Raw genomic sequence first — 25,115 nt, forward strand, 5'->3', positions numbered from 1 at the left:
TGCTGTTGTGAAGATTGTTTCTTGATTTTGTGTGAAGGAATGCTTATTCTTTACTCTGAGATAATTTTCAACTGAGTATGACTTTCTTTTGTATTTGGAAAATTATTTATGGTGATTCAAAACTTTAAAGTCACAGAGGGCTATGTCATTGTATCAGGATTTTCTTTTGACATTCAGAAATATTTTTGTATTTTTCTAGATATTGACTGTATTTGCCTGAATCTTGCTATATTGGTATTTTTCCTCTGTATTGCATGAAAAATTCAATCTCAGCTTCATTTTCTCGGAAAACAAACCAAAAAAACCTCTCCAGAAATGGAGACTCTACAATCCTGAGTTAATACCTGTAGAATTAGGAGAACTTTTTGAACTGTATTAAAATTCAAATTTTTACCAATCATTAGTCACTTAGGCAGAATAAACATAAAGGGTATATTGTTCTGTCAGATTCTTCCTTCTTTTCAAAAGTATGAAACTTGCAATCCAATAACAGTTTAGGAAAAGCAATAACTCTTCTTCTTTACACCAACAGTTGCCCCAGAAGATCCTAGCAGAAAGGTGGATGGTGACACCATTATTTTCTCACACGTGCAAGAAAGGTCAAGTGCTGTCTATCAGTGCAATGCTTCTAATGAATATGGATACTTGCTAGCAAATGCATTTGTGAATGTTCTGGGTAAGAAACAGACTTTATATTTCTCTGTTTTCTTGGGTGTTCAGTTGTCTCCTGCTAACACAGACTCTATAATCAAGACTTGCTTGAGGTCTTCACTGGGAATTGATCTATTTCTTGGCCCCAGTATAGAGCAAGGGTTTACATACCTTGTTTTTTCTAGGATATTCCTGAATTTCACTTTCACTGTTCCAAAGTGAGATGGATAGATGTGAAAGCTGGAAAAACTTGGAAGAAATTTTATCTCTTTTTTGTTTGTTTGTTTTGGTTTGTTGGTTTGGTTTGGTTTGTTTATGTGAGTCAGTTAAACAGAAGCCCGACAAAAAAGGCAGGAATTAGTATTGCTTAAGTTAGTACTTTTCAATACAGTTTCATTGAGTATAGATGTTTTGAATTAGTGGAATAGATGATCTCTGAGTTCCTGTTTGTTGTAACGGGACATGATTGTGCATTTGTCTCTAAGGCTTCCCTGGCACGTGTTTCTGATTACAAGATGTTGTGGCCCCTCTAATTCTTCTCACTGAATTTAACAAATCTAGTAACAAAACTCTAGGCAGAATGGCCTCTAGTGACTCCCCTGCAGGAACTGGCAGATGTGTTGATTGACACTGTCATTTAAAAGAAAGAAAATGTAGGTGTTAGACCAAAAATGCATCCTAGCCTCTTTCTGCCTGCAGGTTTGTTTGCAATTAGATAGTTCGGTCTGCACCCAGGAGATTATCTTCTTGAAGTACATACTGATTTAAATTTTTCAATTGAAATAATTGCCTTTGGTGCTCATCACTATTACTTGTAAATAGGCAAGAAACAGTTGTTTTTCACAAGATAATTTCCCTGCATTAGCTTTTCCTCAGGCTAGTACCAGTAGAATGCATTTGAACCCAGACTGAGACCTGACATAATCTCAGAGAAAAATGTTTACATGTAATTCTTTAGGCCATTCTTGATGTCTTGTGTTTTGTATTTGTTACTATACTTTTTACTATATATTTACAATTTGGAATTTTGTAACCAGATGCAGATGTCTTTGTCTTTTCAGCTGAGCCACCAAGAATTCTAACTCCTGCTAATAAATTGTATCAAGTCATCGCAGACAGTCCTGCACTGCTAGATTGTGCTTATTTTGGGTCACCTAAGCCTGAAATTGAATGGTAAGCTCTAGCTGTACTTATGTTACAGAAGATGAGCCAGTTATATCTATGGAAACAAACATTTAAAGCTTTAGATCTCTTTAAACTCTATTTACAATTTTTAAATAGTGTATTTTAAAATACATGCTGTTTACAATCCGCTAATACAATGTTGCACGTACTTAATGAACCAGCCGTAAAGTTACGCCTAGAGTCAAGTTTAAATTTCTTTGAGTGCTTCTGTTTCTATTTTCTAATGTGGCAGTCCTAAGTTTGTATTTTTTTGATAATAAAACCATACAGAATTTAACTGTGATGCTGGCTAATGATATTACTTCTTATATAAAGGTTTAAGGGAGTGAAAGGTAGCATCTTGCGTGGAAATGAGTATGTTTTCCATGATAACGGAACCTTGGAAATTCCAGTGGCTCAGAAGAATAGTGCTGGTACATACACATGTGTAGCAAGGAATGAATTAGGAAAGATACAAAATGAGGTGCAGTTGGAAATTAAAGGTGAGAAATTAGTCATTCTTTCATCACTGATTAGTACAGAATTTCAGACTTTCTGAATATCTAATTTTAATTTTAAATTTCAGATCCAACAATGATCATTAAACAGCCAGAATACAAAGTGATTCAGAGATATGGCCAGGTTTCTTTTGAGTGTATAATAAAACATGATTCTACCTTACTACCAACAGTTACATGGTTGAAGGACAATGATGAACTGCCAGATGATGAAAGGTAAGGACCACATAGTTTTATTTTTAATTTATATGTGTTTTTCTCTGCTCCTTTTCCTACTCTTTGAAAGGAACATATTGACCTATTGACATTTTCCAAAGAAGACTGATAAACCTCATGGCTATCCAGTATTTGGTGACTAAAGGACTTACCTAGTGTGATGAAAATATTAAGATAGAAATAAAAATAAAATGAGATGTAAACATTTATACAAACTATGGACACTGACCTTACAGATTAAGTGTAAGATAAAGAAAATTGACATAAGAAGCCAAACAGATGACAGAAAACTGTTTTGCTCTAGATCACATCTATTTGATATTTGTTTGAATATATTTGGAAAGAAAAGCACATTAGAATGAACAATTACTGTGGGATGGTCAAGAGCAATGAAGGAAAAAAAAAGCTGATGTTGTCCCGTAGCTTAACTTGGGTAAACATAGCTGTTTAGGTATGTATACGTATATAGGATTTGAAAATGTTTTATGCAAGTTTCTTATAACAGTGCCCGTTATTGAAAAATCAGTGGCTGAATCTATTGTATTTACAGGTTTCTAGTTGGTAAAGACAACTTGACCATTATGAATGTAACTGATAAAGATGATGGAACATACACTTGCATAGTTAATACTACTCTGGACAGTGTTTCAGCAAGTGCTGTGCTTACTGTTGTTGGTAAGAATACTCTCAAACTTCTACTCTTAAGTATGAAAACGACATTAGATTTAAAGTGAAAAGCACAAACATAGTTTTGGTTTTTAGGACAGGATAAAGGAAATGCCACCTATATGTCAATGTGTTTCAACTTTTAAAAAGTGTAGTCTCACCTTACAGTTTGCATTTGAATCAGCTACTTATGAAATGACTGAGTAGCTACACCCTTGGGCAGGGACACCTTCCACACAACCTCTCTGGGCAACCTGTTCCAGTGCCTCACTGTAAAAGATGTCTTCCTAATACGTTACAAAAACCCACTCTGCTTCAGCTGAAGCCATTCCCCCTGGTGTTATCACTGTATGCCCTTGTGAAAAGTCCCTCTCCAGCTCTCTTGTAGCCTATTTAGGTGCTTCCTGGAAGGCTGCTCTAAGGCGTCCCCAGAGCCTTCTCTTCTTAGGCCTGCCAGCTATCTCAGCCTGTATTCATAGGAGAGGTGCTCCAGCTCAGTGGTCACCTTAGTGGCCTTCCTCTGGACTCCTTCCAACAGGTATTTGTTCTGTTGGGAGAATGGTGTCTGAGGAATCTCTTTGATAGCTAAATTATGTTTCCGAAGCACTGAGCATACTTGGTTGTATGACTTCTCATGGGTTGTATTTTTAGTTTAGTTCTCTGCTAAGTTTTTACGGTTGCAGATTCTTGCCAAATATATTACTTTGTCCCTTCTCCAATCTGTAAGAAAGTTTTAAGTAGATGTCCTGGATGATTTTAACATGAGTTCTGTCTGAGACTCAATGTCAAGTATGTTTGTGTTTTAAAATTCTGCTGGGATCTTACGCCGATCCAGGAATGATCTAAGCAAAAAAACTAGTACTTATTTAGGCGTTTTTATAAGATTGCTTACTTTATTTATTTTCTTGAACTATCCTTATTTTAAAAAATGAATATTCAATAATACTTCTTTAGCTCTTCAGTGAAAAATTATCATGTATTTTTTAAAATTAACCATTTAATCTATATAAGTTAACTTTTCTTTGTCTCTAATAACTATAGTCTTTAACTACCTACAGTATTCTGTTTCTTTGGCTACTAACTGATTAAATCCTTTATATTGATGTTCTTTTCAGCTGCTCCCCCAACACCAGCTATCATTTACGGTAAACTAAAACAAAGTTCTCTTTCTACATCATCAGGCAGATATATTTCTCATTTGCCTGTTGCAATTTTTTTTTGCCTTTTTTTCCCCCTTTTTCCTCTGTGTGTCTGTGTCTTTGTCTGTGTGGTTTCATCCCATTTTACCAACTGCTTCAATACTGGAGTACTGGACTTTGGAATGTTACAGTGCAGGCTGTTTTATATTTAGGGAATAAATCATTTTCAGAAATAAATTATTTATAATTTAAGATTGGGTATACTATGGCAATGTTTTTCTCAAAGACCACACTAATACAAATGAGTTATATAATAAATTAAATATCTAAAATATAAGTCCAACTCTTTCGTGAAAGGTAATTCACTACTAAAGATGTTGCACCAACCAAATTATGTTGTATGCCAACATTGGTTTTGCAGCTTTGTAGGCCTGCAGTATTTTATTTCATAGTTTATCTTCATTTTAATCAACTCATAAGATGAATATGACCATATTGACCTGTTTGACTTATAATTGATGAAAGCACCAACATTATAAAATGAAAGTTAAAACTAAAAAAAACCCCCACCTGTTAGGCACAGTCTTAAATTTAATGGTATAGAGTCTTTAATTTGGTAGCGTGTTTTCTGAATTTGGGGCTTCAAGTGCAGTATAGTAAGCTAAAACACTTATAAGGGTTTTAAGCACTTTTATGTAAATCCTACCAGTGAAAACAATTCAGCGAAAATGCTTATGTATTCTTACATGAACCTACTTATTAGTCATGATTTTTGTGTAACAAATCATATAATAAATTACCTTCATGAATTTGGAACAGACAATTACATCTTTATGCATTTTAAGGATGTGTAATAACAGTTTGCATGGTATTTGAGCCTTTATGAAAGAACAGCAAAAATAAATAATATAGTAACTTGCAATTAGTTTCTATTTGAAGTATACTTGTTTTGAACGCACATATAAATATTTGTAATGGTTCTAGAAAAGCTTCTTTGATGTAAATTTTTCTTTATTTTCCATGTTGTATGAGTTATGTCTGTTACAAAGGATAACCACCCATGATCATTCAAAGATAAACTAAACGTGCATTTTCGTAATTCCTTGCATCTCGTCACATTTTTATATCACAGTGCACTCAGACACAGATAAAAATAAATACCAATTCTTGTTAATGTATAGAAGTTTCCAGGTTACATCAGTTCTTCTTTTTTGTCTGTTTTGTAACAATTGCATGCTATTGGTCTTTAAGTCATGCTTACATAAGTGAGTAGATCTGCCCTGCTGTATTTGTGGAATTCTTTGATTGGAATGTAAGGATTGTTTTCAAATATAAAGCTACATAGTCTGGTGTGGTTACTTACTTTGTGTTCTTTTGATTTACAGCTCGGCCAAATCCACCCTTTGACTTAGAATTGACAGGTCAGCTAGAAAGAAGCATTGAACTCTCATGGATACCAGGAGATGAAAACAACAGTCCCATTACAAGTATGTTTGTTTGTATCTACGACACTTCATTGAAAGCATTGTTCTAACTGTTCTCAAATTCCAAGTATTTCTGGAATAAATTTTGTGTACAGCATAGGAAAATGGTAGATTAGTTCTCTACAGCTGCCATTTATTTACATAACATACCCTTAATAACTACTGTACAGACAAGCAGGAAGACCTATTTACTGTCCAGAAGAGCTGGGTTTTTATTCAAAAACTTGTGCTAGATAATGTTGAAGTTATATATACCAATATGAGGTCTGTCTGACAAGGTCCGATTATATGAATATGTTGAGAGCAGATTTGTTCATTGCTTGTATGCCTCTGAAGGAGAGAGCTACTAATATCTTGCATTAACTCTGCTGTATTCAAATTCTATGAAGTTGAAATAGCATCAGTACCACCATCATCAGTGATTATCCATCAGTACTGGTGCAGAAGTTTATTCTTCATGAAAATATAAGGTAGATAGTTTTTCTGATTTTTTTTTCTAGTCCAGACAGTTAAAAGAATAAACCATATCCATAAAACTAAACAATTAAATCTCTATAAAATTTTGAGACAGTAAATTGATCTTAAATGCTGTTATTCTTCCCAGTAAAACGTGAGGTAAGACTCTTGCTTATATTGAGGCGCGAGGATAGAGGGGGAATTCAGGAGCAGGGAACAAAGATATTAATATTTGTTTTCCAAAAAGTCATGGGATCAGAAAGACTTTTTGGCTTTAATTTTTCCCTATGAGCAACCTAATTCATTATTTAATTATTTATGCAGTGTGTTTTTAGATAATAGCTGCCACAAGTTGCCAAGACCACGGTGCATGTTATGTTTGGAATTAGTTAGACCGACTTACTGGGTGTTGCTCTCCAGGATTTGATGCTGGTTGGTGTCAACACTGAAAACAGATCAGGTATCTGGAAAGGAAGATTTTTCACAAGTTTCTGAACACAGCAAAAATTTTGACTGCTATCAAATGAAACACTAAGTGATTTTTCTGAAATTTTTACAGTCTCAAGCATCTCTAATGTATATCAGCTAACAATATACCTTAAAAATATAATATTTAGAAAGTCAATGTAATGAAAAAAACCCAGGTGAATAGTGGTTTATTCATATACATATACTTCTCTTAGTATCCTTGTTTTTTTCCATGCCAGAAGACACAAGTGTTGTCTTTCCATAGCAATGAGATCACACGGTTCCAAAAGAGTTAATACTGTTGTCTCTCGTAGGTTTTTCTAGAACAAGATACTGCATGCTTATATTGGAAACAGAACTCTTCTAACTAAATAATGCTGGATTTAATTATAATACAGTTTATATTGCTGCATGGTCTTCTTAGAGGCTGCAAAATAAGGCATTTGCTAAGTAAGCCTATTTCTTTTGCCGCTGCTATCACTTCAAAGTGCCGATGAAGATTCAGTGATTGCACTTCATGGGGAGTGATCTGTTTTCACAATATGACTGACATGCTAGAGTCTCTATGGAAGCTCTGATAGTTTGGGTTTTTTTTCCCTTGAAGTTGCCTATAAATTATTTTACTAGAGTTGCAGGCAGAAGGCTAGTGACCAAGGAAGCTAAAAGGAGTAGAGAAAACCTTTTTGGCATATAGTATTCTCACCTCTTCAGCAAAGCTTTTATCCAGAAGACATCCCATCCCAAGACCTGTATCACTGTGCACACAACAGCAGTAGTAATTCAGACAGAAATTTGGGATCAATACTCCCTCTTCCTCTTAATACTTACGTCAGAATGAAATCTGCCAGCCCTAAGTACAGAAGGCTCTGATTTGTACTACTTACCTCATTTACATCCTGCTCCTCAAATTGTTGTGCATTTTTTATGTGGTGCCCTGAGTATTCTTCTAAAAGAAATTTCTAGATGCCACTCAGAATTTTTTTTAGTAGTCCAAACAGGATGAATATTGAGTTATATTCTGTCTCCACCTATACATGAGATAGAGGAAAATTCTTGTTACACAACACACAAATATTTGATGCTCAAGGTTCCATGGAATGTACAGACTATACATTCTTCTCCCATTTATTTATTGTGTCTAAAAATTCCTCCTATTTCTTTCAGAATTCTTATCTCGTATCTTACAGCAAGGTTTTTTGTCTGTTTCATATCTGTGAAAAAATGTCCTTTTGTCTTTTATAATGAATATGATTTCTTTTTGGAATTCTACAAACATATTAATCCTTGAGGTTATATACTTTGTAGGGTCTTGACAGTAATCATCATTATGTTCACACAGATAACTCTCAAGAAATTTAGTTTCTGAACATACATTCCCTGATTTAATTTGAAGGTAATGAAAAGTGCTCTCAAAAACTTTCCTCAAGTATAGGTTCTTGACTTTAAATAGATTTTCATTATGCCAGTTTCACCGGGGAAAATGGAATATTCACGGATTTTAAAATTATCCAGGTACTGCATGCTGTCTGCTTGATACAACTAAGAACAATGTATTTGGCAGTCAAATTCCACTTCCTTGCTGTGATAGTTCAAGGGTTGCCATTAAATTAAAATCTGGTACCTGAGAGAGAGCTCTAGTGGTAATGTGTTACCTGAGAGATGGCTGTATTAGTGACAGTAGCAAAGGATAAAAGTAAGGGTTTATTTATTATATTTCACCTGTATTTCTACTTTTGATACACACATTATAGATTTGTGTTATGGTTTATGTATTTACATGTCAAGTTCGATGATTTTTGGAAGCACTGGTTGGAGCAATCCCTTCTGGCTAGCTCATTCAGAAATGCCTATACTTGTCTGGGAAGCTGTTTCAAGTTTTGACATAACGTTGGCTTCAATTCCTGCTTGCAGACTTTGTAATTGAATATGAAGATGCGCTGCATGAACCAGGAATGTGGCATTACCAGACGGAAGTCCCTGGCACTCAGACAACGGTGCAGTTGAAGCTGTCTCCGTATGTCAACTACTCCTTCCGTGTGATAGCTGTCAATAAGATTGGCAGAAGTCAGCCAAGTGAACCATCTGAGCAGTACCTGACAAAGTCTGCAAGTAAATAATTATTCCCACTTACCAGTGATTCATTCCTGCTATGAAGAGCATTGAATTTGCTTGGAATCACACAGAAGCCATTCTTGTTCACATGTAATTATTTTATTTTTAGGCCCTGATGAAAATCCTGCTAATGTACAGGGGATAGGCTCAGAACCTGATAATTTGGTAATAACGTGGGAGGTAAGATAAGTCTTTTTTAAAGGTTTCATTTGTTTTCAGGTTTGTGAGTAGCTTTTTATTTTGCAAACCAATGATGAGAATACCCAATTGCTTGCTTTAAATATTCTTGAAAAAGAGCTAAATTCAGACATTTCCCCATCTTCATTTTTATGAAAAAATGGATTTTTTTTTTTGAAAAACATGAAAATAAGTTGGGGTGGGGGGCATATTTCCTTGAGTGATTTCTCAAGATAAGCCAATAATTAGGTAATACAAGATGTTTTGCTGCCACTTTAGGAAAACTTCAAAATATAAATGGAGGTTTATTTCAAGTAACGTCTGAATTTTATAGTGCATTCTAATGTGAATAGTACTTCTACTGTCATCTTTTGTGATAAACTAATCATTGTGTGTTTTCCCACTAGAAAACTTCTGTTGAAGTTTTCTGTATTGTGCCCTTACCATCATGACAGGAGTCCAAGGAGAGCCATATATAACCAATTTGCCCTCCCAGGCAAGAAATATTGCCTAGGGTACACTCTTTACAGGGAGTTGATGCAAGTCTGGCTTTCTCTCTTTCACTTCTTAAGAAATATTTGAAAATAAAGTATATATACACAAATCACAATGTGTTGTTTGTGTAGGAGTTAGCCAGCAGCATCGTTCAATGTGCTTTTTACCGAAAGGTGAAAAGCAACTGAAGTGACCTTCTAACTTTCAGTAGTACTTCTCTGTTGTAGAGTACAGTGGTAAAATTTCAGTGACATTCTATAAAAGAATCAGCGTATTTCCTTCTAAGTTAAGATTTTTTCAGATGCTTCAGGATATTTAAAAAATATTTCTTTTCATTTCAGCCTTTAAAAGGTTTTCAGTCTAATGGACCAGGGCTTCAATACAAAGTCAGCTGGCGCCAGAAAGATGTTGATGATGAATGGACATCTGTTATAGTTGCAAATGTATCTAAATATATTGTGTCTGGTACACCAACTTTTGTTCCATATGAAATAAAAGTGCAAGCTTTAAATGACTTGGGGTATGCACCAGAGCCGTCAGAGGTGATTGGACATTCAGGGGAAGACTGTAAGTTTTGTGGTTTGACTCAGTTTTCCTAATTAAGAGGAACTAAATGTGTAACCTAAATGGGTATTTAAAATATTGAAATATTGATAAGGGGGATAGGTGTTATTTTTTTAATTAAAGGAAAGCAATTCAGAGGTAGTAAGGCTTCATAATACTCTGCAGTATCAATCCTGAAAACATAGAAACATTTAAACCTGTTCCATGAGTACAATGCAAAGACTCATTCTATAAAACTATGTTTGTGGGGTTTCTAATTCTAACTAGGTGCTTGTTGCATCCTTTTCCACACAGTGCCAATGGTTGCTCCAGGCAATGTGCAGGTTCATGTTATTAACAGCACATTAGCAAAGGTGCATTGGGACCCAGTTCCACTAAAAACTGTCCGAGGACACCTTCAAGGGTACAAAGTAAGTACAGTCAAAAGCATTCTTTTCCTTGTTCATTAAAATAGACCAGTCTTCCTATATGAGGTTGTATCCAGATACAGTAACTGGCGTGTAAGAGGACTCGTGCTTTTCAGTGAGCTCCCAAGTTCTGCTGACAAGAGCAGGAGCTTTGATGCAATTCATACAAAGTTCAAGCCTTGTAGCACTAGCTTCCTGTGACATTGTCCTTGAAGAAAAATAGCATGTGTTTGCAATCGAGCTTGCGCATGTTAAACAGATTAAAAAATGGTAGCAGTTTTACAGATCTTTTTCCAAAGTAATTTAGAGGATGTGAAGAACTAGTTTTTGTAGGAGTCTCTTCTAGGTCTAATGCTAAGGTTACTAATTTTCTGCTTCAATATGATCAAGCACATCTTGAATTCAGAGTAACTGAACACTTGCTAGCATATGCTGGGCTGTGTCTTTTTGGAGGCCAGGAAAAAGCTCAACTTAAGGAGATATGAAATGACAGAAAATTTGGAGTGCCGGTATAATTGAAGGAAGCTTATTGTAAGGTAATGGGCTGCCTTTGGTCATAACTGAATAGGCTGTGCTGGAGAAAAAGGACTGCAATTAATAGAGAAGGGGAGACAGAAGGACCTCAAGATTTGAAACTGGTGCTGCTGGGTGATAGGGAGAAGTTGCTTCAGTGAGGGTATATTGACATCCTATGTAACAATAGAAGAAAATCAAATTCCTTCTTTGCTCTTCTGCAGGTATTCTCATAAGTATGTTCCAGCAAAACAGATTACTTAGCCCAAACTAGATTACTTTGTAAGACAGACTAATTTGAACTACTTCTGTTTAAGTGAAAGGAGGCAAAAGAAATATTTGAAAAATTAAAACAGTAAAGAGGATTTGGAGGAGAATAAATATACATCATACTTACAAAATGGAGCAATCAAAAACATTACAACTGAACTTCAGTACTTAATAGCTGGTTACCACATGAATGTGAGTTCCTGGTGTGTGGATATCTCTTTCCTGGCAGAAAATACCACCATCCAGAGAGACTTAAACTAGTTCTGTATGACATAGCGTGAATGTTTGTAGTTTGTGTGGTGCTTTGCCACACTAACTCAATAAACTCAGCTGAGAAACAGGACCTCACTAGTCTCTTAAATGTTTATCTATAAGATGACAGCTTTACATCAACCTTGTATTTCACGTGCAAATGGACAGTCAAAAGAAAATGTCTATTTTGTGAGGATTAAAGAGTTAGAATCTAATGAAATTAGTGGTAATTATTAATCAAGTTACAGCAGCACTAAAACTCATACCCAAATCACCGTATATCTATTAAAGATCTATAACAATGCCAAAACCAAAATCCATAGACACATTTCTGCCTATACATCAGATGTTAAGTTCAACAGCATTGTTACAGTGAATTGTCATCATCCAAAGTTTAGATGGACATTTCTTTTTTCCTCTGACCTTCAGTGTCCAAGGGTTATCTTCTGTCCTGTAATCACTAATGGGATCACTTTCCTTTCCATGTGATCTAGGGGGTTAGTGATGTCATGATTACTTCTACTTAAATTGTTATGCTTTCTCTACATATGGTATAATATTGTTTTCTGTGGGGAGGAGAGCCACACAAATCTAAGCAAAACTGAAGCTCAAATAAGTTACTTGATAATAATAAATAAAACAAGCTCATAACCACAGGATTGACAACAGACTTGACCACTGAGTAGTTTTGCTGTTCTGACTATGACAAATGTGACAATTACATATACTCGAACAAGTTGCTGATGCAGCAAGAATATCTTAAATAATTTTTGTAAATACAGCTAAATCAAGCTAAAATAGGTTAAAAACTAGGCAAGGCATGAGAAGTCGTAAGACCTGTTAGATAGCTATTATTATAAACCTTTCTCTCAATACAAACTGAAAACTTTCCATGAAGTATCTTCATCACTGACGCAGCTTACGGAGCACATGACAAGCTCTTTGTAAAAACAGAAGTAAAATCCTACCTGCACACTCAGGCTTCCCTAATTAATAAAATTATTTCTGTCAGAAGCCCAATATACAGTGTTGCGCCGGGGATAGATTTCTTAATAAAGAGAGAACTAAGAGAGAGTCTAAAGGGAAATGTTTGAACAAAGCAGGAAGGTATGTAACTAAGAAGCAGTCTACATACAGCAAAATTCATGTTTTACTCTAATTATCTAGCTATTTCTCAATATACTGTGGTACTATAAAGCTTTTCAAACTTAGGAACAAATGATGAAAAATGTGATGCACTCTCATTTACTATAGCTTTTGAGTTTCAGAACCAATAGTACCAACACTTCAATTTTGTTAGCTTGTAAATGATTTTCTACACTAGTTAATTGGATGAGAGCTATAGGATGACAGCTGGTGATACTGTAAAACATTAACTCAAACACAGTGGCATTTAAAAGTGATTGGAGTGAAATGGTATGTTGAAAGCTGGTGTAAGTGTAACATTGCTTTATAGCTATCTAGCTGGGTTTTGCAAGTCTTAAACAGCCCTTTTTTTTGAATTCCTATGTGAAATCCCGGCTTCTTTAATTAAAGAGGTGTTTTGCAGTTGGCCTAACTAGGAACAGATTTTTTTTATTTATTTAGATTTCGTAATCATCTTTAGCTTGTGATCATATGTGCATGAAAATGATGCTGTGAAAAAGAAACAATTATGTATTTGAAGGTGACAATCCTTGGAGTAATACAGGTCTTTTGGAGGGGCAGCTATTAATATTTTTGGAGTTATCATGGTAGAGAGACTGTGTAGTAAAGACAGTGCAGGCAAAGTACCTCTGAGGCTCATATGTAGTTTCTTAGAAAATCAGCTCAATAGACATGAGAATCAGCTTTCTCATCTGACCAAACTGTCACATAATTGGAGGAACAGTCCATCCAGTCTCCAACCCTAGGTGGAGATCATTCCAATACTGTTACCTTGGAGTCACGTCAGAACTTGTGTGTTTTTCCAGCCCAGTCAAATCTTTTGATTTCTTTCCCATTTAAAGGTAATCTGACATCAAGGAATAGCATGGTCAGGGATGTGATCTAACAAGGAGGTAAAGTCCAAATCTGCTTTGGAAGGCCTGTAGACATCTTACTGAAAGAACAGTCAACTTCTGCCTCTCAGATAGACTGGATAACAGGAGAATGATCACAGACCAATGCAGTTCCCAACCAGAACTTGTATCAAACTGGTTTTCAGCATTAGCAGAACTGGCAGGTGGTAATCTGCACCCAGTTGGGTAGTCTGTTTCTGGACAAGGTCTGTTTCTGGTTCAGGAAAGCTGTATGCTGTCTAACCTGAGCTTATTAAAACTGCAGTTGTTTCTACCTATAATTCATGGACACTCATGGAAAAGCTTAGAGTTTAGAAAATCAGAACAGCTAAGCACTCACTGTAGATTTTTTTTTTTTTCCTCTTTAGGTTTACTACTGGAAAGTGCATAGTCTATCCAGAAGGAGTAGACGACATGTAGAAAAAAAGATCTTGACTTTCAGGGGAAACAAGACTTTTGGAATGTTACCGGGGCTGGAGCCCTATAGTTCTTACAAGCTGAATGTTAGAGTTGTTAACGGTAAAGGAGAAGGCCCAGCAAGCCCAGACAAAGTATTTAAGACTCCTGAAGGAGGTATGAAATGAAAAACCTAGATATTAAACTTAAATGGAATCTACCTGGAGTTCATAAAATAATAATCTGCCTCAAAACTGTAATATTCATAAGAATTAATAATTTATGACCTGTTTTAAGTTAATTTACTTTGTATTTACTCTGTGTTCTTTTTAAAAGTTCCAAGCTCACCCTCCTTTCTGAAGATTACTAACCCTACGTTGGACTCTCTGACTCTGGAGTGGGGTTCACCTACCCATCCAAATGGTGTTTTGATATCATATACACTGAAGTTTCAGCCAAGTAAGTTAAATATGAATATATTTCGGCAGTTGGACTTTTGATCTTTCAAGTCCCTTCCAACCCAAACCATTTTTTGATTCTGTGATACAACTCTAACTTAGGCAATATACCTACCAAATAATAGTCCATTTATGAAGAAAAAAATATGTTAAATTTATAATATACAAAAGATATGATTGCATTGTAAATGTCAAGCTTGAAAAAGACTGATATATTTTGATAATATAGATGACTGTACTTGGAAAACTTGCTGTAGTACAAGGTTAACAATTTTATTATTTTCATTACTTCAAACCACAATTCATAGAAAAATGGAGGTGAGGTCCTACATATAAGTAGCATCCAAGTTAGATGCAAGATACTACTGCTTACAAATTCTATATTCAAACTGCAGAGAAAATCTCATTAGAAGTAAATCAAAGTTTATGTCCAACTACGCTGTTGTCTGCTTTTCCATGGTGTTATAATTTTCATGGTGTTATAATCTTAAAAAGAAAAATTTTTAAATGTGCCATTTACTCATCTCAGAGCTATCTCATCTCAGAGCTATTAAATCTCTCCTTTTGGATCCCAGCTATTTACTTAGCCCAGAAATTTCTCAGCAGTGACACTGGAAAGGAAAGATCTTCATATGCATGGAACAGATAAAGGAAGTTTACTTTCTTCCACTTACCAAATTCCACTGTTCTTTGGCATTAGAGACAAGTAGCTTCAATCTTTTCTTTTCCTAAGCATACTGAACTTAGAGTTTCAGAATTTTTGGATGGTCAGGACTTCAATTCTGCATAAATTCAGATGATTTAAATTGAACTCATTTGCCTTGGATTCAGAGATTTATGAGAATGAAACTTGATCTTAAAAAACTTTCTGGTGTTTCCTATCTCCCAGTTGGATGTTGGCACCTTTACAAAAGGTGACTTTCTTTTAAAAGTGTAGATGCAGCAGACAAGCAAAAAAAATACATACAAACCAAAAAAAGCCTTTTAAAACACGAATGTACGCGAGTTTCCTAACTTTTTTTCTTTTTTTTTTTTTTGTAACAGTCAACAGCACACATGAATTGGGTCCCTTGGTAGAGATAAGAATTCCTGCCAACGAGAGCAGCTTGATACTAAAAAATTTAAATTACAGCACCCGGTACAAGTTTTACTTCAACGCACAAACTTCAGTTGGATCAGGAAGTCAGATAACTGAGGAAGCAGTAACAATTATGGATGAAGGTAAGATGGGTATGTATAAGGAAGGTCCATTGAGTTTAAAAACCACTACAGATTGTGTTAAACATCTGTATCTAAATATTGTTGTTGCTTCCTTCCACTAAGGAAATATGGCAGAGATGTATGGCTCTAGATGTATTTTCTAGAGCTTTCTTAACTGTGTTATACACTAATAAAGTATTTTAAATACTTTCAAAGAAAATACAAGTAAAGGTTTTCTGCTGTAGTGGGAATCCCTGAAGAGGTATAAAGCTTCTTCTTTTAATATCAACTCATGAGCCCTAAGAAAGACATTGGCCTTTCTGGGCTTCAAGTTTCATGTAACTTATGTTTCTAGTGGTCTTTGTCTATTCACCTATTCTACATCATTGACCGCTTTGGTCACAGAGAAAATGGAATGAGCATGGAATGATGCAGGTTTGTGATTAGAGGAAGTTATTTCCTTTTTGTAGTATGCAACAGCTTCTGTGAAATCTAAATTGCTTTCACAGAACTGGCAAAAAACTGTTAAAGACTTGAAACGAATTTGTCATCTATGGCCCCAATTGACTGTATAATATTTAAAAACCACAAAGTATATTGTTAAATCCTGTCACCATTGATTTTTATATTTGTAGCCATTCTAGAGCTTTGTTAAGGTTGTTTTTTAATTAAATATGTATGCTTAACAAAATAAGAATAATTTAAAGCCAACAGGAAATTTGTAATTTTTTAAATTATTTTGATCATCTTAGTATTAATAATTTGGTACCATGGTTTCACATACTTTTACGCTCAGTAAAATGATGGTTTATTGGAATTGCCATAGATGAGTTGCTATTCAATGCAACTTCTCTGACAGGGTATTAAGTTTGCATATGGACTGCATTTGTTTTAAATCTTGCACCCTAACAAGCACGAGCAATAAAATTTTTTAAATGCATGTACCTTAATTTTGTCTTGTAGTACTCTGTCAGGGTTCAGCATAAGTGGATTGTTTCTAATTTATTTGAAATAATACCTTTTAACTAGTCTGCATGCTTTTTGTAGTGAAATTACATATGTATGTTTCCTTTGGTGTTGTATCTAATTATATAGTGTTCCTGTTCTTGTTTTCCTCCATTAAAGCTGGTATTCTCCGTCCTGCTGTAGGTGCAGGCAAAGGTAAAATGAAACTGCATGGTTTATTAATGTGTGGATTTTGCAGTGTTGCAAATGGGGAAATTGCAGTGGTAAGGACAGAAAATCTTGGACTACACATTTTTGTACAAAGTATACACTGGAAGTAAACAGTTGTGGGGGATTTTTGTTTGGGTTTGTTAGGATTTTTTTCTTTTAAGCAATCCAGAATGCTTATTAATACTTTTCATCTGTTTATTTTGCCACAGAGTTACAGGGGAATTCATTAGCTTTGCTTCAGCAAAGTCTAATTATTTCTGAACATTTAACAGATGTATGTCACTTTCATAAATATTCAGGATCCAGGTGCACTAGCACTGATTAGCTGGAATAGAAAAAACAGCAGTTTTGCAAAGAAGATTCATTTACTGCTTGTGCCATGTGCATTTTTTGTTTTAAAAAACTATCTGCAGTCTTGTTCTCACTGTGGATTACTGCTACCCACTTGAATACATTTACTTCATTTGCAAGCCAACTGTGCATAGGAGACAGATGACTGACAATACCCTCTGTCTACTTCTCAGTTTGAGTATCAGATTGAATATACAGGCAAATGTCTTCCCACCGTTTTAGGTTCACAGATCTTGTAAGTGAGTACTTGAGGATATTTCAGTGAGTAGAACCTAGTATCATCTGTATTTGTGCATTAGGTAATATTTAGTTCTTTATGATGCAGTTTTGCACACAGTTTTAATGAATTTTTATACCTTCATTGGCAGAAGCAAAAGTTGTCCTGAGGTAGCTCAAACTCAAGAATGTCTCTCTATACAGAGGTGTCATTAACAGTAATGAACACCTGTGCTTCAGATTCTGAGACCATAAACATCACAAGTCAAAATCTGTATATGAAGTACCCAACAATTTTAATAAATTTGGAAGAGACAGCACAAATTGCTTTACATATAATTTCTTTTCACTTGATTATCAGGTGTTGTGAATGATAGCAACCGTAAGAAAGAAATTCATTCACTCAGACTGGTATAAATCGGACAATATCTAGATATATGTATGCCTGCATTTGGGCACATATAGTATATATGTATTTTATGTATATATCTATAAGTGTATTCTGATATCAGATGTGTTTCTGGTTAGTGTGTGAATTGTGGAAATATTTTGGTGAAAAGTCTTTTTTACTATTTTAGTCTAGTTGTAGCTGAAGAGTCAGCACAGATTGGAACAATCAAACTGGCTTTAGTCCTGGACACACACAGCAGAAATGTAAATTAGGTTCTCATTATTTATAGTAGACTCTAAAAACTCATACAAGGAAAAATGGATTCTCTGTGTGAAACTGAGGTCTAATTATAGCTGTATGTGGCTATCAGAAAGCATCTTATTTGTAAGATCAGCTGGAGCAGCTCACATTTCAGAGCTGTCATCTCAGATTCTCTGAAAACTAAGCAGATGTCTTTGGTTCCATGTTGGTTATGGTTTCAAAGTTTTCACATATTCCTGTAACATATAGCTCTTGCCATTGCAAAGAAGACTTTGGAAGTGCAAACAGCACAGAACTAAAGCCATGAAATCTGTTAGGACATCTGAGTTGCTGCAGGTCTGGGATGAAGGTTCTCAGTGGTTGCTACGTTACCATGTTAAAGGCTTTGCTACTGATCAGGGACCACCAGTAAGGAAAAGGAGGATCATATTATCAAGATCAAGCACAGAATTAGTTAGTCTCATGAGTGGGTGGATTTGGAAGACAGAAGTGCTCAGCCCACTAAAAAAGTAGCTGTATCCAGCAGTGAACTTTCCTTTCTCTGTTAAGTGCAGGAAGGCCTATATGGCTATACAGTTCTTATTAATTTGGACCCAAAGCCAGACAAATTTAGATGTTTCCAACCTTTACGTGGTGTATCAAAAATATATCAGGTTTTTAATTTTGAAGGGCAGAACTTACCAGAATAATGTAATTATCCTTTTTATTTCAACTTGAACACAATGATCCTGGAATTTAAGCAGACAGTAGGTCCCAGATTCAGCCAGTCTAAACTGCTGAACTGAAATTTCTGCAATTGGTGTTTTCTACTGGATAGCTGCCTGTGAAGACCTGCAGTCACAGACATTAGACACATGATCCTGGAGGAATTAGAATAATTTAAACCTTAGTGAGCTGTGCCACTTGGGACATATTTCATTTCTGAGAATAAAACTATAAAGTGCAGATGGATATGTTGCTGTGATAAATCTAAGGATCTTAATGGCGTCAATATTTTTACTGTCGCAAGTTTACATGAGTAAATCATGAGATGTTATTTACTAGATGAAAAAGCTATTCTATTATACTTGATATTCCTATTTGACTTGCACTGTAATTTTTCCCTTCTAATACTGTAATGTTATGAATTACTTGAAATTGATCAAATTAATAGCACTACAGAGAAAAACGAAATTGTTTTTCTTAGCAACCTATGTTCTAAATGTGTCTGAAAACTTCATATGTAAAGCAGAATTTATTATACCTAATGTTAGATATCAAGTATGCCCTGGTATTGCCATTTATATATTGGCATCCAACCACAGGCATGAGGTAACAGAAGTATGAGAAAAATGGGGGAATCACCCAATTACTTATAAAATAATTATAGTAGCAGCTGGAAAGTGACTCAGGTGATCTCAGGAGTCAAGTCTTTTCTGTCCTTTTCCATTAGAAGTTTTAAATAACTGCCCTATAGAGGAAGAAAGGGAATTCCAGTTTGACCAGTGGTAGAAATTAAAGTTGCTGGTTAAAATAAAGAGTCACAGAGGTGCATGTTTGTTGTAAGCTGAAGTATAGGCAGTCATGGCATGGCAAGTCAGCCTCATTTCACAAGCCTTCTCTTTTCACTTTTTAGTTTCTTTTTGATTTAGTCAACATTTATATTTGAAAGCAAAGTCTTTTAATCTGCATGCCTACAGACACTGGTAACTGGTAGTCTTGAAATGCAATTAAAAAAAGCTTGTGAGATCATAGTAACCTTTAATTGTAAGCTAGTGCCTCCTGTCACTGGTACTCAGTCTGGTCTGTCTTTTTCATGTGAACTTCACATCTAAAGTACTGGTGACAAATAGTACTCCCTCTTGTTACAAGGGAGAAAAAACAAGTAGCCTGTCCTCTGGATTTGAATCTACTCTTTTGGGGTTTTTGGCTGAATCACCAGTATGTAAGTCCTCACTGTAGGCTAGAAATCAGTCTCAACTGAGTTTGTATCTCTGATCTCTTTGTAGATCATCTCAGTTTTCTTTGTTCTGTACAAAATGCAGTTCTTTAAATAATTTTCTCTGCCCACCATCTGTTTTCCCTCCCTCTTGAATCACTTCACATAATGTCTCCATGTCTTTTGCTAACAATTTCAAGCTGCTTTTACAGTCAAGTTAAGTGTAGTATTTTTGTATTGCTCCTTCAGCCACTCTCTCCCTGTGGACTTTTCTATTATGTATTTGTGTGATTCTTTCAGTACAGCCTGCTATGCAGAACCACTGTTCTGTCTTCTTTTAAGTTCACTGGGAATAATGCTGATGCTTTGCAAGCTAGACTAGAGGAAATTATTAATATCACTGTGCAAAAATTGCTGCGAATACCTTTTGATTTTTAGATGTCATGCCAAATGCTCCTCAGTGGCATTTTTTTTTGTATTTCTTCTTTGGCTTCTGTGTTTCTTACACTACAGAAATGCTCTTGCAATTGGCCTAAATAATCCCAGAAGTGACTAATGCCCATTTCTCACTGCCAGAAATGGAATTCACTCCTACTGTTATACTAAAGCTTGAATTTCATACTATGAATGTTAAAAAGGCAAAGGAATATAAACCCTTTTTCTGTGTCTTACAGGCTCGGGCAGAATCTATTACCTTTGTCCTTCATTTTTTCTTGTGCAGGTTTGGGCTTTTTCCTTTAAATTAACTTTTCTCTTTATATATGCATTTTAACTTAATTGTCTATGATACATTGTTTTGCGGGGTTTTTTCTTCCCGTTTGACACTAATCTTGAAATTTGTACTTGGCACTCACCCACCATTTTTTCCTGAGTGTCAGGTGAATTCCATGAAAACTCCTAAAGTTTAGTCACTTTGGGGATTATTTGATTTATTGTTCTTCTGGACTAAATCTTGAGAAAGAGTCCCTATTTCAGTGTTAAAATACCTTCCAATCTCGTGTCCTGTCTTATTAAATTCTATTGATTCTGCAACCCAGCTATAACTGTTATTTGTAGGAACTGTGTTCCTCAAAGGCTGAAAAATGAAATAAAACTCTACCAAAAAACTCCAGTAAAAAAAGCACTGGAATTAAATTGAAAAGAAAGGAAAATTTTACTTTGAGCCTAGGCCTCTTTCTCAACAATAGGCAAATGCTTTTATATGATACTACAGGAAAACCATACTCAGAAGTGCCAGCTAAATTTTGCGTTGTATTGAGGCAGGAATGAAAAAGCCTAATTTGCCAGAGGCAGACAATAAAGAGTGGGTCTGTATAAAACCTGTAGCTTACTAACAGTCCATTGCCGTGGTTTTTAGAGTGATGCCTTTGCCAGCACTGCTGCACAGTGTGGGGCATGGTTACATGGTTACAGATGAGAGAGCACAGTGCTCTGCTCTTCAGGACAAAGTTTTCTGCCCGCCCCTCTCCCCCCGTTTTTCCCAATTGGCGCTCAGAAGCTCACGCTGGGAGCTTCTGCCAGCTGACAATTACACATTTTTCATTTGTGAACAGTGCTGGGAAACATATTGAAAAACTGAGAGGTTAATTATAATTAGAGGTGCGGTGATTGAGAAGACAAAGAGTCTGGGTGGATTGACTACAAGCTTTAAATATCACAGCCAATTCACCTCCAGGCTTTCATCCCCTCAGGATCCATCAGCCATCTTTTGTGTTCTTCTGTGTGTAGTCATGTTGCAAATATGGCACATTTAACAAACTTAAATAAAACTTGGCAGGCCTGATGGCAAATGAGATCAAGCAATAGTGCAAAAGAGGAGAATTGCAACAAAAATTTTGTAAAGAAATATGCTACTAAAAAGATTCCCTGGTGCGTCGTGTTCAGTGGTTAAAACCCACAGAATTTAAATCTGACCAAATACTACACGTGGGTAAATCTATACAAACAGCTATTGTTAAGAATCAGATACATCTGATAAATATAAGCATAAATCAGTCACTTGAGAGGATTTAGAAACTAAGATTCCAAGGAAATTAGGCTAACTTTCAGAGCAAACTTGATTGTTATATGCAATCATATGAACAGAAAGACTTTTACCAGATACTTTAATCTAGCAGACAACCCTTTAATGAGAGCAGAAACTGGAAATTGCAGATGGAAAAATGCCCCACAAGATAAGATTGAGAAATTATTGATTTTGCTTAGTAATTCAGAAGCTCTCCATCATCTCGAGTCTTATCACAGAAGATGACAGTCTCCTTCATCCCCAAGTGCTCAGGCATGAGAAGGGAGAAGTTAGGGGTAATGCTGTGGAGTCTGTTTGCAGGAGTACAAAACAGATTATTGCTAATGGGTTTTTTCTGTCTTGGATATTGTGATAAATATCAGTCATCTGGTTGGGCTGCTAATTAGGCATCTTCCAGGGAAGACCAAAATCCAGGACAATATGGCTTTGAGAAAATACAATTTAATGAAACAAAACAAAGTCATATTTCAAATACAAACCACTATTTTCTTGCCACAGCAAAAATGCTGAGATGGTTATTGAAACAAACACCTGTTCCTATGTATAAATCAGGAAGGAAGTTTAAACATCCTGTCTGCAATCTCAGATTCTGCACCCTCCTAAATTTAGAGACTGCTTTTCTTTCCTCTTGCTACCTCCAAGTGGCACAGAGAAACAGAATCTAATTCCCTTGCATTACCATAGCGTATACAGTTACATGCTAGATTTCCCATAGACAGCTCTGGCTTTGGTATTTCTTAGGGTGGTTGTTGTGACTTAGAGACCTAGATAGCTTTTTTTTTTTCCCTTGTGGTTTTAGCAAGAAATAAATCTATTCTTTATTATTTAAATAATATACTCTTTATAATTTTGGTTGGTGAAAGAAATTATATATAAGCACAACTTAGCTACAAAGCCATCAGATGGGGGACAAGTACAGACTGAATTGTTGAATGAGTACTACTGGAATAGAATTAAGAAATATTTGATGCAAATACGGGGACAAAAAATTTTATTTTCTAAAATATTGACATAATCAGAAAAAATTATCAGAAGAATGGATGGATTTTGCCTAATTTAGGTATTTCAAAAGATACTCAGAAACTATAGTTTTCTAGACATGGTTCTCATATTATTTCGTCTGTTCTAGGGGCCCAAGTAAGCCATTTTCTCTGTGCATATAACTTTGAACTTTTTCCAGTTGGCCATATGGACAAAGCCAGCGTGTTAGAAAAAGAAAATAATTCAAGTGGACAGATAAATTCTGTGCAGCTCCTCTTGCCTTGATAGCAGGCTTTTGCTCATTTTATTTTTTAGTGTAGATGAAGCCATTGGAATTCTGTCATTTGTCTTTAATGAGACTAGATTTTTACCTCTGATGTTTCATGGTCCTTTGGGAAGCATTTTTAATGTTCCTAATAGAAAAGATATTTTTAGCAGGATAGAAAAGTCAGTGGCAAAGTGAGACATTTTCAGTTAAAAATAAATTCATACCTTGGAGGAGCATCCTCTTTGTATCTGCCCTATTACAGCATTAAAACTATTAAAATCTATTTTTTCATTAGTCTTAGGCAAGCAGAGACACAGCTATATGTCCATTTGTAACAAGCATTACTGGAGATAAGGTATGAGCAAAGAACTAAGATATGAGCACAAAAGTGGCTAATTTTAAAATGCTGAAGAGAGAAGCTCCTTTTTCCACACATGTGTGAAAGGATATGCATTTTGCATATCTGGGAAAAGTACTGCTGTCTCACCAGAATGGCAGCAGTAAGACACAGTACCTTACAATGGGCAGCTCCTTGCATTCCGGTGGTTCGTGTCCTTCACACCAGAGTATTTTGACATTAGCTTTCCAATATCTGATGTCTATTTTCCCAGTGTCTAAAGGGGCCATGAATGCATAATATTAACAAAAGCTGATTTTGGGAATGTCCTGTGAAAGCAAAGCTGTCAGTACATACATATTTCAGTTCATTTTCAAATACCTGTGTATCACTTAGCTGTTTCATATTTTAACAAGTAAAATTGATTGAAACCTGCATGATCTTAGAATGTGCATGTGTTATTTATTTAACAGGTAAGGTTTTACTGTATTAGTTAATTGCTACTTTTTGATGCAAAGTGTTTTTACTCTTTATTTTTTCTTTCCTACTATCTCTGATGGTGAAGGATATTCAGAAATCCTTTTTGCAACCTCCCCAGTCATGCACACTGTCCGTCCAACATTCTATAAGGGTATTGTCTTCCTTTTTTTCACTATCAATGCAATAGAGCCAAAATCCTATCAGGGCTTGCACTTGGGGCATTTGCAGTCCATTCAGTGCCACATGCCATAAAGGGAGAAGCGTACCACCTTCATACCTCCCTTCTGTCCTACCATTTCCCATTACCCTGACAATGTTCTCACTTTCCAGCTGTCTGCATTTTACTTCCAGATGAATAGAAATAATGTTTTTCAGAATTTTGGCAGTTAGGTAGTTTTTAAGTATTTGGCAGTTTTTGTGGTACAGAGCATGCTCAGTAAAGTAATGGATTTTACTTTATAGTACCTTAGTGTAGAAACTGTCTGGGATTAAATTTCAAAATACACTACTTTAGTCACTATTTCCAGTAATAGAACCAATGAAAAATGTGCTATACTCTCCCTCTATATGGTCTAAATTAATACAGTAACTTCTTTTAATTTTTTTTTTTAATGTATGAAGTCACAATTGCATATTCTGCTTTGTTTTTCTATTGTGTATTTAGTTCAACCACTTTATCCAAGGATCAGAAATGTTACAACAGCTGCTGCTGAGACCTATGCCAATATCAGTTGGGAGTATGAGGGACCAGATCATGCGAACTTTTATGTTGAATATGGTGTAGCAGGCAGTAAGAAGTCATTTCATTAAATTCTGCTAAAGTTTTGAGATGTATTTTTGAAGATTTTTATAGTAAATAGGGTCTTAAATTGACCCAGTGTTAATGATAGCTATGAAATGTTAAATTGTTTTTTATTTGATCAGGAAGATCAAATAATTTTCATTTTAATAAACATCAATGTTTAGCAGGTTTTTGATGAATAAATAGAATATGAACCTTTGTTCCTTTGTATTATTTTATAAATTCTTTTGAACTTGAACTTCTAAAAATGTAGTTTGCATGAA

General features: G+C 35.4%; 1 protein-coding gene across 8 annotated transcripts in view; it reads left to right on the forward strand.

The window, feature by feature from the left end:
• NRCAM (neuronal cell adhesion molecule) overlaps positions 1 to 25,115 on the forward strand; it is a 148,417-nt gene that overhangs the window by 102,639 nt on the left and 20,663 nt on the right. For 3 of the 8 annotated variants that reach the window (XM_066183094.1, XM_066183087.1, XM_066183086.1), the window contains 17 exons: positions 533 to 676; positions 1,713 to 1,824; positions 2,152 to 2,318; positions 2,402 to 2,549; positions 3,100 to 3,224; positions 4,331 to 4,360; positions 5,740 to 5,841; positions 8,674 to 8,871; positions 8,984 to 9,054; positions 9,888 to 10,113; positions 10,405 to 10,520; positions 13,960 to 14,164; positions 14,324 to 14,446; positions 15,490 to 15,666; positions 16,771 to 16,806; positions 24,136 to 24,201; positions 24,715 to 24,840. In XM_066183094.1, coding sequence (XP_066039191.1) covers positions 533 to 676; positions 1,713 to 1,824; positions 2,152 to 2,318; positions 2,402 to 2,549; positions 3,100 to 3,224; positions 4,331 to 4,360; positions 5,740 to 5,841; positions 8,674 to 8,871; positions 8,984 to 9,054; positions 9,888 to 10,113; positions 10,405 to 10,520; positions 13,960 to 14,164; positions 14,324 to 14,446; positions 15,490 to 15,666; positions 16,771 to 16,806; positions 24,136 to 24,201; positions 24,715 to 24,840 — 2,172 coding nt within the window. The remainder of the gene's footprint in view (positions 1 to 532; positions 677 to 1,712; positions 1,825 to 2,151; positions 2,319 to 2,401; positions 2,550 to 3,099; positions 3,225 to 4,330; positions 4,361 to 5,739; positions 5,842 to 8,673; positions 8,872 to 8,983; positions 9,055 to 9,887; positions 10,114 to 10,404; positions 10,521 to 13,959; positions 14,165 to 14,323; positions 14,447 to 15,489; positions 15,667 to 16,770; positions 16,807 to 24,135; positions 24,202 to 24,714; positions 24,841 to 25,115) is intronic. The other 5 variants (XM_066183091.1, XM_066183093.1, XM_066183088.1 and 2 more) reach the window with 4 other exon arrangements.

This window comes from Chamaea fasciata, unplaced genomic scaffold, assembly GCF_029207755.1.
Source record: "Chamaea fasciata isolate MVZ Bird 193981 ecotype frontalis unplaced genomic scaffold, bChaFas1.0.hap1 SCAF_5, whole genome shotgun sequence".
In the NCBI taxonomy this organism is placed as follows: domain Eukaryota; kingdom Metazoa; phylum Chordata; class Aves; order Passeriformes; family Sylviidae; genus Chamaea; species Chamaea fasciata.